Genomic DNA, 12,508 nt, shown 5'->3' with positions numbered 1-12,508 from the left:
ATACATGTGGGTGAGGATGTGGGGAAACGGGTACACTCATATATTGCTAGTAGGGCTGCAAATTGGTGAAACCACTCTGGAAAGCAGTATGGAGATTCCTCAAAAAACTTGGAATAGAACCACCACTTGAATTGGTTATACCACTTCTCAAAAAGATATTTGCCAAAAAGAGTTAAAAAATCAGCATACTGCAGTGACACACCCACATCAATGTTAACAGCAAATCAATTCTCAATAGTTGAACTATGGAACCAACCTAGATACCCTTCTACAGATGAAGGGATAAAGAAAATGTAGTATATCTATACAATGGAATATTACTCAGCCATAAAGAAAAATGACTATGACATCTGCCAGTAAATGGATGGATCTGGAGATTATCATTCTAAATGAAATAAGCCAATCCCCAAAAACCAAAGGTTAAATGTTCTTTCTGACATTCACACAATAAGGGGTTGGGGGGAGAATAGAAGTTTAGTGAATTAGACAAAGGAGGATGAAGGGAAAGTGGGGCAGGAATAGGAAAGACAGTGGAATGAACCTGATATAACTTTCCTATCTATGTATATGAATACACCACAGTGTATCTCCACATCATGTACATTCATAAGACTAGGATCCTAATTAGAATAAGATACATTCCATGTTTGCAAAAATATGTCAAAATTGACTCTATTGCCATGCATAACTGAAAATTTTTTAAAGATTCAGGTTAAATGGAAAATACTGTAAAAGTGATTATCAAATTATCCAAACAATTTACAGAAAAAAATAAGTTCAATTTTAATGATTTATAATCAAAGGTAATACAGATATACAATTGAGATATTTAGGTAAAATATGACAAAAAAAAATAAAACTCTAATTTAGCCAGGTTATCACTGATGAGTGACTAATTTGATGATTCATTTTCTTATGTGACTCTCACAGCATCACTGAAGTTTTGTTCTAGATGCTTAGAAAAAGCACAGTAGTGATTCATCCAGATGATAAAATGGAAACATTATTCCTAATGATTAAATTAGAAGAAATAAAGGTCATCAGTTATATAACAAGTATGGCTGTATCACAAGGTAATATGGATTTTTTCATACACCTGAAAAAATAAAATATGAACAAAAGTATAATCTAAATTGATAAATTTTCAGTGAAATTAATTATAATAGAATTCCCTTTAAACATACTTGGATGTTTAACAAATATGATATATTTTAAATATAAAGACTTAGCTGGTGATCGTACTGCAGAATACAGATATTTTTGCGTTTCAAACATATAGTGTATGGCATACACTAAATGCTCCACACATATTAAATGAATAACTTCACCTAAAAGCTTCTGCCATAGTCAAATTACTTAACACTAATTAAATGATTTTAATAAATATACCAACAAATATGAGCAGCTTACCCTTTGAGGTCATTAATTAATTTATTTTTTTCTTGGACTATTCTCTTGTGATGCATTCGATGAAAATCACGTTCTTTCTGAGTTTTCAACAGATCTTCTCTAGCCTTGCTGAAAAAAATTAATAATAAGTTTAAAAATCATTGCTACTTCCTTTCCAAAAAACTATTAAGTCTTCAGTTCAAACTCAGCCTTGAGCAATTCAAGAGATAATTGAAACATAAAGTCCACTATAATACTTCTCACTGAAGGATCATATCCAACATATTTTGTATGGGGGTAATAATATGAAAGGGGATAGAGGATGAAAGGACAAAACTTAAAGTTTCAAAAATATGACTCATTTGCATTTAACTAAATTAAAATTAAAAGTATGCTGCCAGATACTTTCAAACCATAATCCACCTACTTTTGAAAGAGAATTTATGTGGTGTACAAATTTGAAATACAAATAAAACAAAATAAAAATAATTATGGGGGGCTGGGGTTGTAGCTCAGTGGAAGAGCACTTGCCTAACAAGTGTGAGGTACTGGGTTCAATCATCAGCACCACATAAAAATAAATAAATAAAATAAAGGTATCATGTCCATCTACAACTAAAAAGAAATGAATAAAAGAAAAAACTCCATTGCATTTAATTTTGAACTTCCTAGCACAGAGGATTAAGAGAATATACTAGATTAGTTTTGCAAAGAAAGCATATAAATTCTGAAAAATCAAAATTTTTTTCTGCTAATTTGTAGTTAATCTGCATGAGAAATACATACCAGTTGATCACATTATTAGAAATAATTAGTGGGCTTATTAAAAATTTTCTCTGAACTTATTAGAGAGCCAAAGTGACAAAGCAACCAAGTAACATGAAATCCAAATACAAGTGAGCCACTGCAAGTAAAGATATGAATATGGTCAAGCAGAGGAGAAAGGATACCAGAAATCAGATGAAAGTTTAAAGTACTGAGTATATCAACTGAGGATTAGGGCAATTTGAAGTAGGGAATTTAAACTCAATTTATATACACTGAGAGTTCTGGAGAAAGACAGGGGGCAGGAGACTAAAGAGAGCTTCTTTATGTGGTGATGGCATGCAGACAATAATCAGTGGGTGCTGGGGAAAGGCACAAAACACGTAGGCCCCTGAAGAAAGGTCAAAACATGTATTAGCCCATACCAAGTAGAGGTCTCCTACTCCTAAAGCAAGGTATGAAACTACCACCAAGACAGACTTTGGCTGCAACACTGAGGAAGCAAGAAGGGGCAGGAGTGCTGAAGAAGTGCTAATCCCCAAGGCTCAGGCACACATAAGGCCTCCCTAAAAGTGAAGATGTGCCAAGCCAGAAAGATACTCCCCGACACCTCCATGAACAAGGGAGCAGTAAACAAAGAGGAGGAAACTGTAGGAAGAGGGAATGGAAAAAAGAAATGGTTGGTATTTCCTAGGGAAATGTTTAAAGAATAAATTGTTTTCAAAAAAGAACAATGAATCTGTTAAAAAAAAAAAAAAAGTCTGCATTGTATGAGATCTTAAATACTGATCTCAAGCCCATATTTTAAGAGTTCTAAAGAATATCCTTATAGGCATATGAAAACAATTTAGCTCTACAGTGCTATGGTGAATGAGAGTTTATCTCAAAAAGGATACCATATTTGTTTTAGAACAGTTGTTAAAATCTAACATTATGCCTCCATAAACAATCAGCTAAAAGGTCCAGTTGCTTCACTAGAGTAATTCATTATAATAATTTCATACACAATATTGAAAATTCTTCATTGCAATGTGACCTTGGGAAGTTATGTAACTTATGTTTAGTATTTACAAAATGGCTGTATAATGGGCCTGAAAGTATATTCAATTAAATAATTCAGCAAAATGGCTTACTGTCTTGCACATACTAAATATTCAATAAATGTTACCATCATAATCATCATAATCATCATCACATCATCATCATCATATTACCACTACTATTTAGTATAGTAGAAAAGATAGTCAATTATTCCTATAATAGTGGGTATGGCAATAAGTAGTTAAATTTACTCCAATGAACTGAAAATATCAGGATGTGTGACTATTAGTAACACTATCTTTTTATAAATTAAATTAAATATTTATGAACATCTATTTGAAGTCCACTAAAATCTTTTCAATAGCTTGATGAATTACGTAAATACACATTTCATTTATCTTATCCAAAATGTAAACCCACAATAGGTTAAAAAATACTTGAAAAAAATAATGCTCCAAATTTCTTAACCAGAGCCACAAATGTGCATTGCATCAACTCACTTTTTTAATACACATTTAGAAACCTATTTGTGTTCATCCCAGGAAAGAAAGCATAGGAATTGATTGAAGTATTAGACCTTAAAGTTTTTCTGACCATTAAATTGGTTTTCAGGGACTTGCTTTCTGTCTGCACAAATGAAGTCTACTCTGTAAAACAATTTAAATTCATTTCATGGTGATGCTTCTCCTATTATGACCTTCCTGCTACCCATCTACTTAATAAAGGGAAAATAAAAGTTGTGCTAAAGGATTGTTGTAAATATTCACATAAGCGACTAATATTTTAAACTGTATAGTATTTCCTCACATTAGTAGATAAGAAAACATCTCTGTGTTTAAAGAAAAACTTTCATTATCACAGAAGCAAACATTGAGATTGTTTCCAATATAATGAAGCTATTCAGTGAAACATTCTACTTAAATTTATATTTCATAAAGAATATAATTCAGTTATGCCTTGTCTTAATAAGATGGTATAATGACTATTTAACCTCCCTATTTCAGGAAACCAGCATATCAAAGTCTAATATTCAAGGAAATAATATTAAGGTATACATATTCTTATTTTACTATGAATCTCCTTTTTTCAACATGATATGAATATGATTAAGTAGAATGCTTTTTTAAGATTTTTAAGAGAATATTCTGATGAAATCATTGTATTAACTGAATAATTTAAAGTAATTCTTTTGGAATGATCATTTAATAAAGAATTTATTCTGTTATCATTTGGTTAAATAAATTAAAAATTTTTCTTATTACAACAAAGTAGTTCATCTTTGCCATATTTTACTAATGTGCAATCTTGAGCCAAAGTAGTAATTTCTTAAAACAATAACTATACAAATATCAAAATATTTCATATCTTCAATTGGCCATAAATGAATTAATTTAACCCACTAAAATTAATATTGGGAATAAATGTTGAACAGCCAAATAGAACTCAACCAGATTACAGGAAATCTCTTATTATAATCTTAACCAAAAAATAAAGGGGTATAACCATGTCCAGAAAAAAATACCTTAATTTAACAAGCAATTACCTAAACACTAAAGCATGAAATTTTATGGGCTACATTATTATCTTTATTTTCACAGTATTTGTTTCTGGAAGTCATTAAATTAAATGGATCTTCACAAAAGCTGTGCATTCTTTGACCTCGTATAAAAGTCAATTTTGTTAGTGAAATCAGGGTCAAGTAAATAACCTAATTTTTTCTCAATGTTAATTGCCATTTAATTTCAATTTTTTCATGCCTATATTTTCTAGGAGAAGGTAATCATAATATTTCATTATTTTTAAAGTCCTATTTTTCCGTTTTCCAGTTAGCAATCTCAGTCACTATTATTTCTTGCCAAATCTTCAGGGTTCTCTATAGACTCTTTCTGGTCGATATTACGTGTTCTTAATGTAAAAGCCCAAAAAAGACAGACAATACTTTCAATGGGGCAAGACTTAGCTTGAAAGAATGTTGCTTAAATTTCTGTCATGAAAAGAAAATGATGCCTACTTCATAAAAATGTTATGAAATCAGCAAAAATCATCAATTAACTACTCTAAATTTATTAAAAGCTTAACTACAGAGCTAAATGCTATCAGCACATAGTCACTCTACCTACTATGCGCCAGCTATAGTGATAGGCCCTGGGGATATAATGAACACAGACCCAGTCTTTATTACATGTAGCTCACGATTCAACAACAAAAAATAGACATTAAATAATTGAATGTAAAAGGCATAAATTTCAAATTCTTTTATAAATACACGACATTAAAGATAACTTAAATAAATGAATAGATATGCCATGTAAATGGAACACTAAAACTTGGGAAGATATTGATCCTTCCCCTCTCAAAATATACGTATACACAGACACAAACACACCTAACACACAGAATTCCCAAATTAAGTTATATATTCAACTCAATCTCAATTCTAATCACACCAAGGTCTTTCTATGAAAACTGGTAAAGTGATTCTGAATTTTTTATGAAAATATAAAGAAACTGGAAGAGCCAAACCAACTTGAAAAAGAACAAAGGTGGAAGACTAAGGCTGACTGACTTTTAAGACTCAATTAAAACTACAAGATTCAAGAGTATGGTATTGGTATAATAATAAGAATAAGCAAATAGATGAATGGAAAACAGAATCTAGAAACAGTTGCAGACTTTATAGTGTCAACTGATTTTCAACAAAAGTGCCAGAAGAAATTTTTTTACCTCACACTGTATACAAAAATTGTGAACTGAAATAAAATTCTAAATCCTTAAAGGTTTTAGAAGAAAACGTACAAGAATATTTCTGTAACCTAAGAGTAAGCAAGGATATATTAGACAAGATATCAATAGCAATACAGTAAAATAGATACATTAAATTTCATCAAAATTTAAAATATCTGTCCATCAAAAGGAGGTATTTAGAAAGTGAAAAAGCAAACCATGACCTGAGAGAAAATATTCACAATTTTCTGACAAAGGACTTGTGTATGGAAGATAAAAAGAATCCTTATAATTAAGTGGTAAGAAAATCAATCCAATAAAAAAATTAGCAAAAGTCTTAAACACGTCAAAAGCAAAGCATACAAATGGTCAACAAGCACACAAAAAAATTGTTCAATAGGACCTGTTATCCTAAAAAATAAATACTAACAAAACTCCCATGTTGGTGACTATGGAGTAACTGGAATTCTCATATATTACTACTAAAAAAGATGGCCTAACTTTTTGGAAAAGGGACTAGCAGTTTCTTATGAGGTTCAACATCCACAAATTGATTCAGAAATTCTAAGTTTTTATACAAAAGAAATGAAAACACATCCTCATGAAAGATTTGTATGTAAATGTTCATAGAAGACTTATTCATATTAACCATTAAATACATCCCAATGGAAAAATGATAGAAAAAAACATGGTATATATTATACAGCAGAATACTACTCAGTAATAAAAAGGAACAAATTACTGATGCACAAAAGTTATAAACTGTACAAACTTCATGCTGACTATAAGATGCCAAATACAGAAAAGAACATTCTGTGATTCCATTGTTGAAGTTCTCAAACATGCAAAATTGATTCAACATAGAAAATATCAGTGACTTTTAGGTCAGAAAATGATAATGAAGAAACACAAGGGAAATTTCTGGATAGAAATTATATATTCTGAATATTCTATATTTTTAATGTATGGGAATTTAAAGTGCTTGTCAAAGTTATAAAGCTAATATTTCCACATTTTAAAGTACTTAAATGATTTTTAAAACTATTTTTTAAAAAAGCAATAATAACTTGGTATAGGGTAGGGAATTGGTGGGAGTAGAAATGAAATAAGAAAGGCAAAGATGTGTTAAAGTTCCCTGATAGGCCCATGAAGGTCATTATTCTATGTAGCTTACTTTCTTTTTGTATGTGATAAGATCATAATATGAGATCTGCCCTTTTAACAAAATTTTCAAGTGAAAAATACTTCTGGCATGATATATAGCAGATAGGCAGAGCTTATTCATTTTGCTGACTGAAACTTTATGACCATTGATTAGAACACTTTCCCCACTATCCCCAGGCCCTAGCAACCACCATTCCATTTTATGTTTCTATGAATTTGACTATTTTAGGTACCTCATATAAGTGGAATCATGCAGGATTTTTCTGACTAGTTCATAGAACTTAGTCCTCAAAGTTCATCTATACTGTCACATATTACAGAATTTTCTTCTTTTTAAAGGATGAATAATATTCCATTGCATGATTAGACCATGTTTTTGTTTTTTTTTTTTTTTTTTTACCCATTTATGTGTCAATGGACATTTGGATTATTTTCACATCTTTGCTGTTGTGAAGAGTGATTTTGGGGGTGAAAAAATCTCTCTTTGGATACTGATAGCCATTCTCTTGGATAAATACCTATAAGTGGTATTGTTGGATCATATGTAGGTAGTTCTATTTTTACTTTTTTGAGAATTTTCCATACTATTTTCCATTGGTGACTACCACAATTTGTTTGCATCCCCATCAACAGTGTGCTAGTTTCTAATTCTTCTGTATCATCACCAACATTTTTATTTGGGGAGTTTTTTGACAATAGCCATCTTAAGAAATATGAGGTGGTTTCTCATTTGGTTTCAATGCACATTTCCTTGATGATTAGTGACATGGAACATTTTTTTTTTCCATATGCCTGTTGGTCACTGAAGAGACTGAAGGAGAAGACCATGTATAAACTTGGAGAGATGGAACTCTGGACCGGGGTAAAGATAAGTATAAAGAATATATGGTATTCCACATCTTGTAAACCATAAGAATGGGATTATATGTAAAAATACATTCTCCTGTCATGTATAACTAAAAGGAATAAAAAATTTTCAAAAAAGAATACATGAAGGGGACAGCTTAGTTTGTTAAGAGATGAAATTAGCACAGAGGCCACAGTGGCTATTATTAAGCAGGTTTTGATACATAAAGTCTTTGGAGAAATGTCTATTCAAGTTTTTCAAGTAGATTATTAGTTTTGTTTTATTTTTGTTTTTGTTTTACTATTGACCTATAGAAGTTCCTTATATATTTTGTAAATGAACTCCTCTTAAGCACCATGATTTGCAGGTATTTCCTCCCATTCTATAGGTTGCCTTTTCATTTTGTTGTTTCTCTTGCTGAACAGAAGCTTTTCAGTTTGATATAGTCCCATTTGTTTATTTTGGATTTTGGGTTTTTTTTTTTTTTTTTTTGGTCTGTAATTTTGGTGTCATACCCAAAACCATTGCCAATTACCACTATCATGAGGCTTTTCTATTTTCTTCTGGGAGCTTTATGGTTCAGTTCTTATATTCAAGTCTTTAACCCATTTAAGTTGATTGTTGTGTGTAGAGTGTAAGACAAGGGTTTGAATACATTCTTTTGCATGCAGACATCCACTTTTTCCAACACTACTTATTGAACAGGCTGTCCTTTACCCATTGTGTGTATTCTTGGTACCCGTGCAGAAGATCAGTTGACCATACAGCATGGATTTACTTCTAGGATCTCTATTCTGTTTCATTGCTGTATATTTTTGAGAATTTAAAATTTAATGAATGTAAATAAATAATTATTGACTTTTAATCTGTAAAAAGACCACCCTTGTTTATTCAGTGATACTTGCTGCCACTGCTAGTTACAAGGATGATGCAAATAACAATGATGATGTCTATCTACTCATATATACCAAGCATTATGTTCATTGTACAATGATGGATAAAGCAAGCATGATCTTCTCACTCAAGTTTACAAGACTCTACAGAAAATGAACAAGTAAATAAAATGTACATCTAATCATCACAAACTATACTGTTATGAAAGGAGAAAGTGCCCTAACACAGAATACTGATTTAACTGTTATTGAGTACTCACTATGTGACATTGTGCTACACAAAAGGTAGAAAATATTACCCCACTTACACATGAGGAAGAATAATAATTACATTCTTCTACCTAATAAATGGCAAAGCAACAAGTAGTTGTGTTATTTTAGCCACAATTCCTGATCAATTATCTGTTCTGAACCAAAGTGTACATGAGGTTAATAATGCAGATATTAATATCATCAAGTGTTGTCCTTGGAAGAAACTAATTGTCCCACATGAAGCTTGCCTGATTTCATTACTATGCAGTAAACCAGCTAAGTCAATCCATAAGGTTCTGTTCTCCTTGTTTCCATAATGTCTTTCTACCCAGTCTATATTCCATGCAGGAGCCTGCTCACACTATGACTCTACTCAAAATCATTCTTTAGCTTCACATTCCACTCAAAGTGGAGGGAAGCAAAATTCTATCAAAGGTGTCTACCACTAACCATTTGTGTAACCAACATGAGCTCTATGCTATATCTCTTCTAACAAAATAACTTGTCCCCATCATATTCTTTTTACTTCCCCTTCTTTATTCCTAACCAGAATTCCATCTCCCCAATTTACACATGGCCTTCTCCCTTAGTCTCTTCAGATATCTGAGAGGACTTCCCTCACCACCCTACATGAAAAAGCACCCCAATGATCTCTGCCTTTTTTGCCTGTGTTATTTTTCTTCCTAGCAATTACCACTAACTGATACTCTTTAGGTTTGTCAGTATCCACAAGTAGTCAGTCAGGAGTTATCAGTGGTTATCAGTCCAGTTAGTAAACTAACAAGAATATAACAGTATGGAGGCAATAAAAGTAGAAGGAGCCTGTTCAAAGGTAGAAAGAAGGGCAGAACAGTATGCTGCCACAGAAGATGAAGGAAGATAGGAATAAAAAGAAGAACACACAAGAACTGGAAAACGGACTGCTATATTTAGTAGCAAAGAGTACTTCATTGTCCAAGAAGGCCATGTGAGAAAAGGTGATATGAAAGCCATTCTACAGCAAGTTAAAGAACAAGTACACAGGCACTTTCAGAAGTCATCAGTTTATTTACATTGTCTATTACAAGAGAAAAAGATATAAAATGCTAGTTAAAATAGGCAGTAAAATAAAGCAAACAGGTTTCTAATCAAAACTCAAAAGTATTACTTATGAACCTCAGATAATGTGAATCTTTTAGTATGTCAACTCTCAAATAAATTTTTTGAAATATTACCTTAAGAGTAAAAGAAATTAGAATTCGAATTATGTTTTCTAGTTTTCATCCAATTCTCTGCAAATGTGGGGCTGATCACTTTACTTCTAGATTTCTGCATATAAGATAACAATTGGCCCATGCTTCATTAGAAAACTAAAGTTAAATTCTCCTTTTGCAAGAAAGGTTATCAACATTACTTATAACTTACCCCAGTGTCCAAGATCCTTTTACCTTCACTATGACAATAATCCTTTTTAGTAATACTTTTCTGTAAATAATCTATAAAGAAAATTTCTCAACAATTATTTTCAAAATTTTGTATTTTAAATGAAAATTAATATTTGTAACAAGTATTAGGGGAACCTCTATTGCTCAGGACTTGAGAATACTTATAACAGGAAAAATGATAATTCCTCAAATCAATTACAGAAATTCAAATGATATTTTAGCATGAAATATTTTCCCTTTTATTTCTTCCTACACTCTTTATTATAGATGAACTTCAAAAATATTAATGATGTGACAATTTTTTTAAAACCTAGGGATGACAACCTTTAGATATTGATAGTAATAACTGACATTTCAAAGCACTTTGTGATTTCACATAGCTCTTTAACATAGATTATCTCATTTAATTATCACTTCACTCTCTAGAAGTTAATAATGTTATCTGTAATTATTCCCAGTTTAACAATAAGAAAACTGAGTTATTAAGTGGCAAGTTAGGTAGTTTATATTCATTACTCTTTCTATGGTTACTCTCTCCCGGATAAATATTAAATTTACAGTTATGAATTTCTCCTTCAGTTTTCTCAATAGTTCATTAAATGCTACCAGTATAATCTAGGGCAATATAAGACATATCTGTAAGCTGACTCTTTTGGCATTTTAAAAATTAACTATTTCTAAAGTATTCTACATATAAAGTTATTTTAAGAAATAGCCTAACCTAAAATGGCAAACACAGATCAAATTCTATAAAGAGAATCTTATATTTAACTAACTCCTATTGAAAAAAATACACTCATATGTCAAACTGAAAAACCTGGGTCAGGAAACATTACAATTTGGGGCAAGCTTGTAGCATGATAAGTTTTGGTAGACTTTTTACAAAATTTCATTCTTCATTTTCTGAGAATGTATCTGGTTACTAAAAGTATTGAGATATACTTTATCATGTTTAATATTCACTCAACAAAGTAATGATTAAGCATCTATAAGAGTCAAGCAGTTTTCCTTCAAATTTACCATGTTTTTAAAACAAATATTTTCCTTTTCTAATTGAGATTTTAAATATACTGAATAAGGCAAAAGTTAAGGAATAAACATAAACCACTGAAATTAAAATTTTAAGTTTATATGTTAGCAAACAAGCAAAATTTTAATTGAGTGATATAATTATAGCTTCTTTTAACATTAAAGTAATAATCTGCATGAGTGACAGTTTACATAATTTTGATGATAATTTTTAAATATAGTATTCAATAAACATCTAGCAATCAATAATTATTTAATATTATGGTAGTAAAACTCCCTGCATAAAGTCTGTTTTTACCCAAAAAAATCTAACAAACTCAAGCCATAATTCAAAAGAAATGAGTAACTGAAACAGTATGCCAGGCAGTACAGTTGAAAATGTTCTCTCAAATTTCTAGTATATCTGTTAGGTATCTATTCAAAATCACTGTGACCATCCAGGCAAGGAATATAAACCACTTCTGAGAAATGGAACCAAGAATAGAGGGAATACTAGTTCTAGTAACATTTACTTGTGAATCATTCATACAAATCTATGTAACATGTAAAACTCTAAATAGCACATCCACAGATAATATGAAATACATATATTGGGCAAAAACAACCTGGCAAAAACATTTCTACACATTCCTAAAAATTGAGTGAACAATCGTAGAAATTATTTTTCATTTACTGATAATTTTTAAAAGTAGAAGCTTATTTAAAAATTTTCCTCTATTTTGCAACAAAGTTATGTTTCTTTTTATTAAGTATTTTTCAAATATATTTAAAATATATAATTATAACATATATAACAGTCATGTTAAGCTAATTTTTGTGTTAATGTGATTCTTTAACACAGAAAGCCTCTTCTTCAATGTTTAATCGAAAAGAATGACTAAATAATGAACTCTCTTCCATATCCAAGCATTGATTTATTTCATATAACACTGTCTCACATGAGTATATTCTCCCCAAGTCAACATATTCACATATTTCTT

The 12,508-nt window shown here is 30.8% G+C and overlaps 1 protein-coding gene across 5 annotated transcripts in view; it reads right to left on the bottom strand.

Annotated features, from left to right (window-relative positions):
* The window catches only part of SPAG16 (sperm associated antigen 16), a 1,132,889-nt gene that overhangs the window by 1,086,474 nt on the left and 33,907 nt on the right, over window positions 1-12,508 (bottom strand). For 4 of the 5 annotated variants that reach the window (XM_079132512.1, XM_079132513.1, XM_079132514.1 and 1 more), the window contains exon 6: window positions 1,411-1,518. In XM_079132512.1, the coding sequence (XP_078988638.1) occupies window positions 1,411-1,518 (108 nt within the window). The remainder of the gene's footprint in view (window positions 1-1,410; window positions 1,519-12,508) is intronic. The other variant, XM_079132516.1, reaches the window with a different exon arrangement.

Source organism: Sciurus vulgaris, assembly GCF_902686455.1.
Source record: "Sciurus vulgaris genome assembly, chromosome: 3".
Taxonomy (NCBI): domain Eukaryota; kingdom Metazoa; phylum Chordata; class Mammalia; order Rodentia; family Sciuridae; genus Sciurus; species Sciurus vulgaris.
This window is presented reverse-complemented; position numbering and strand designations above follow the sequence as displayed.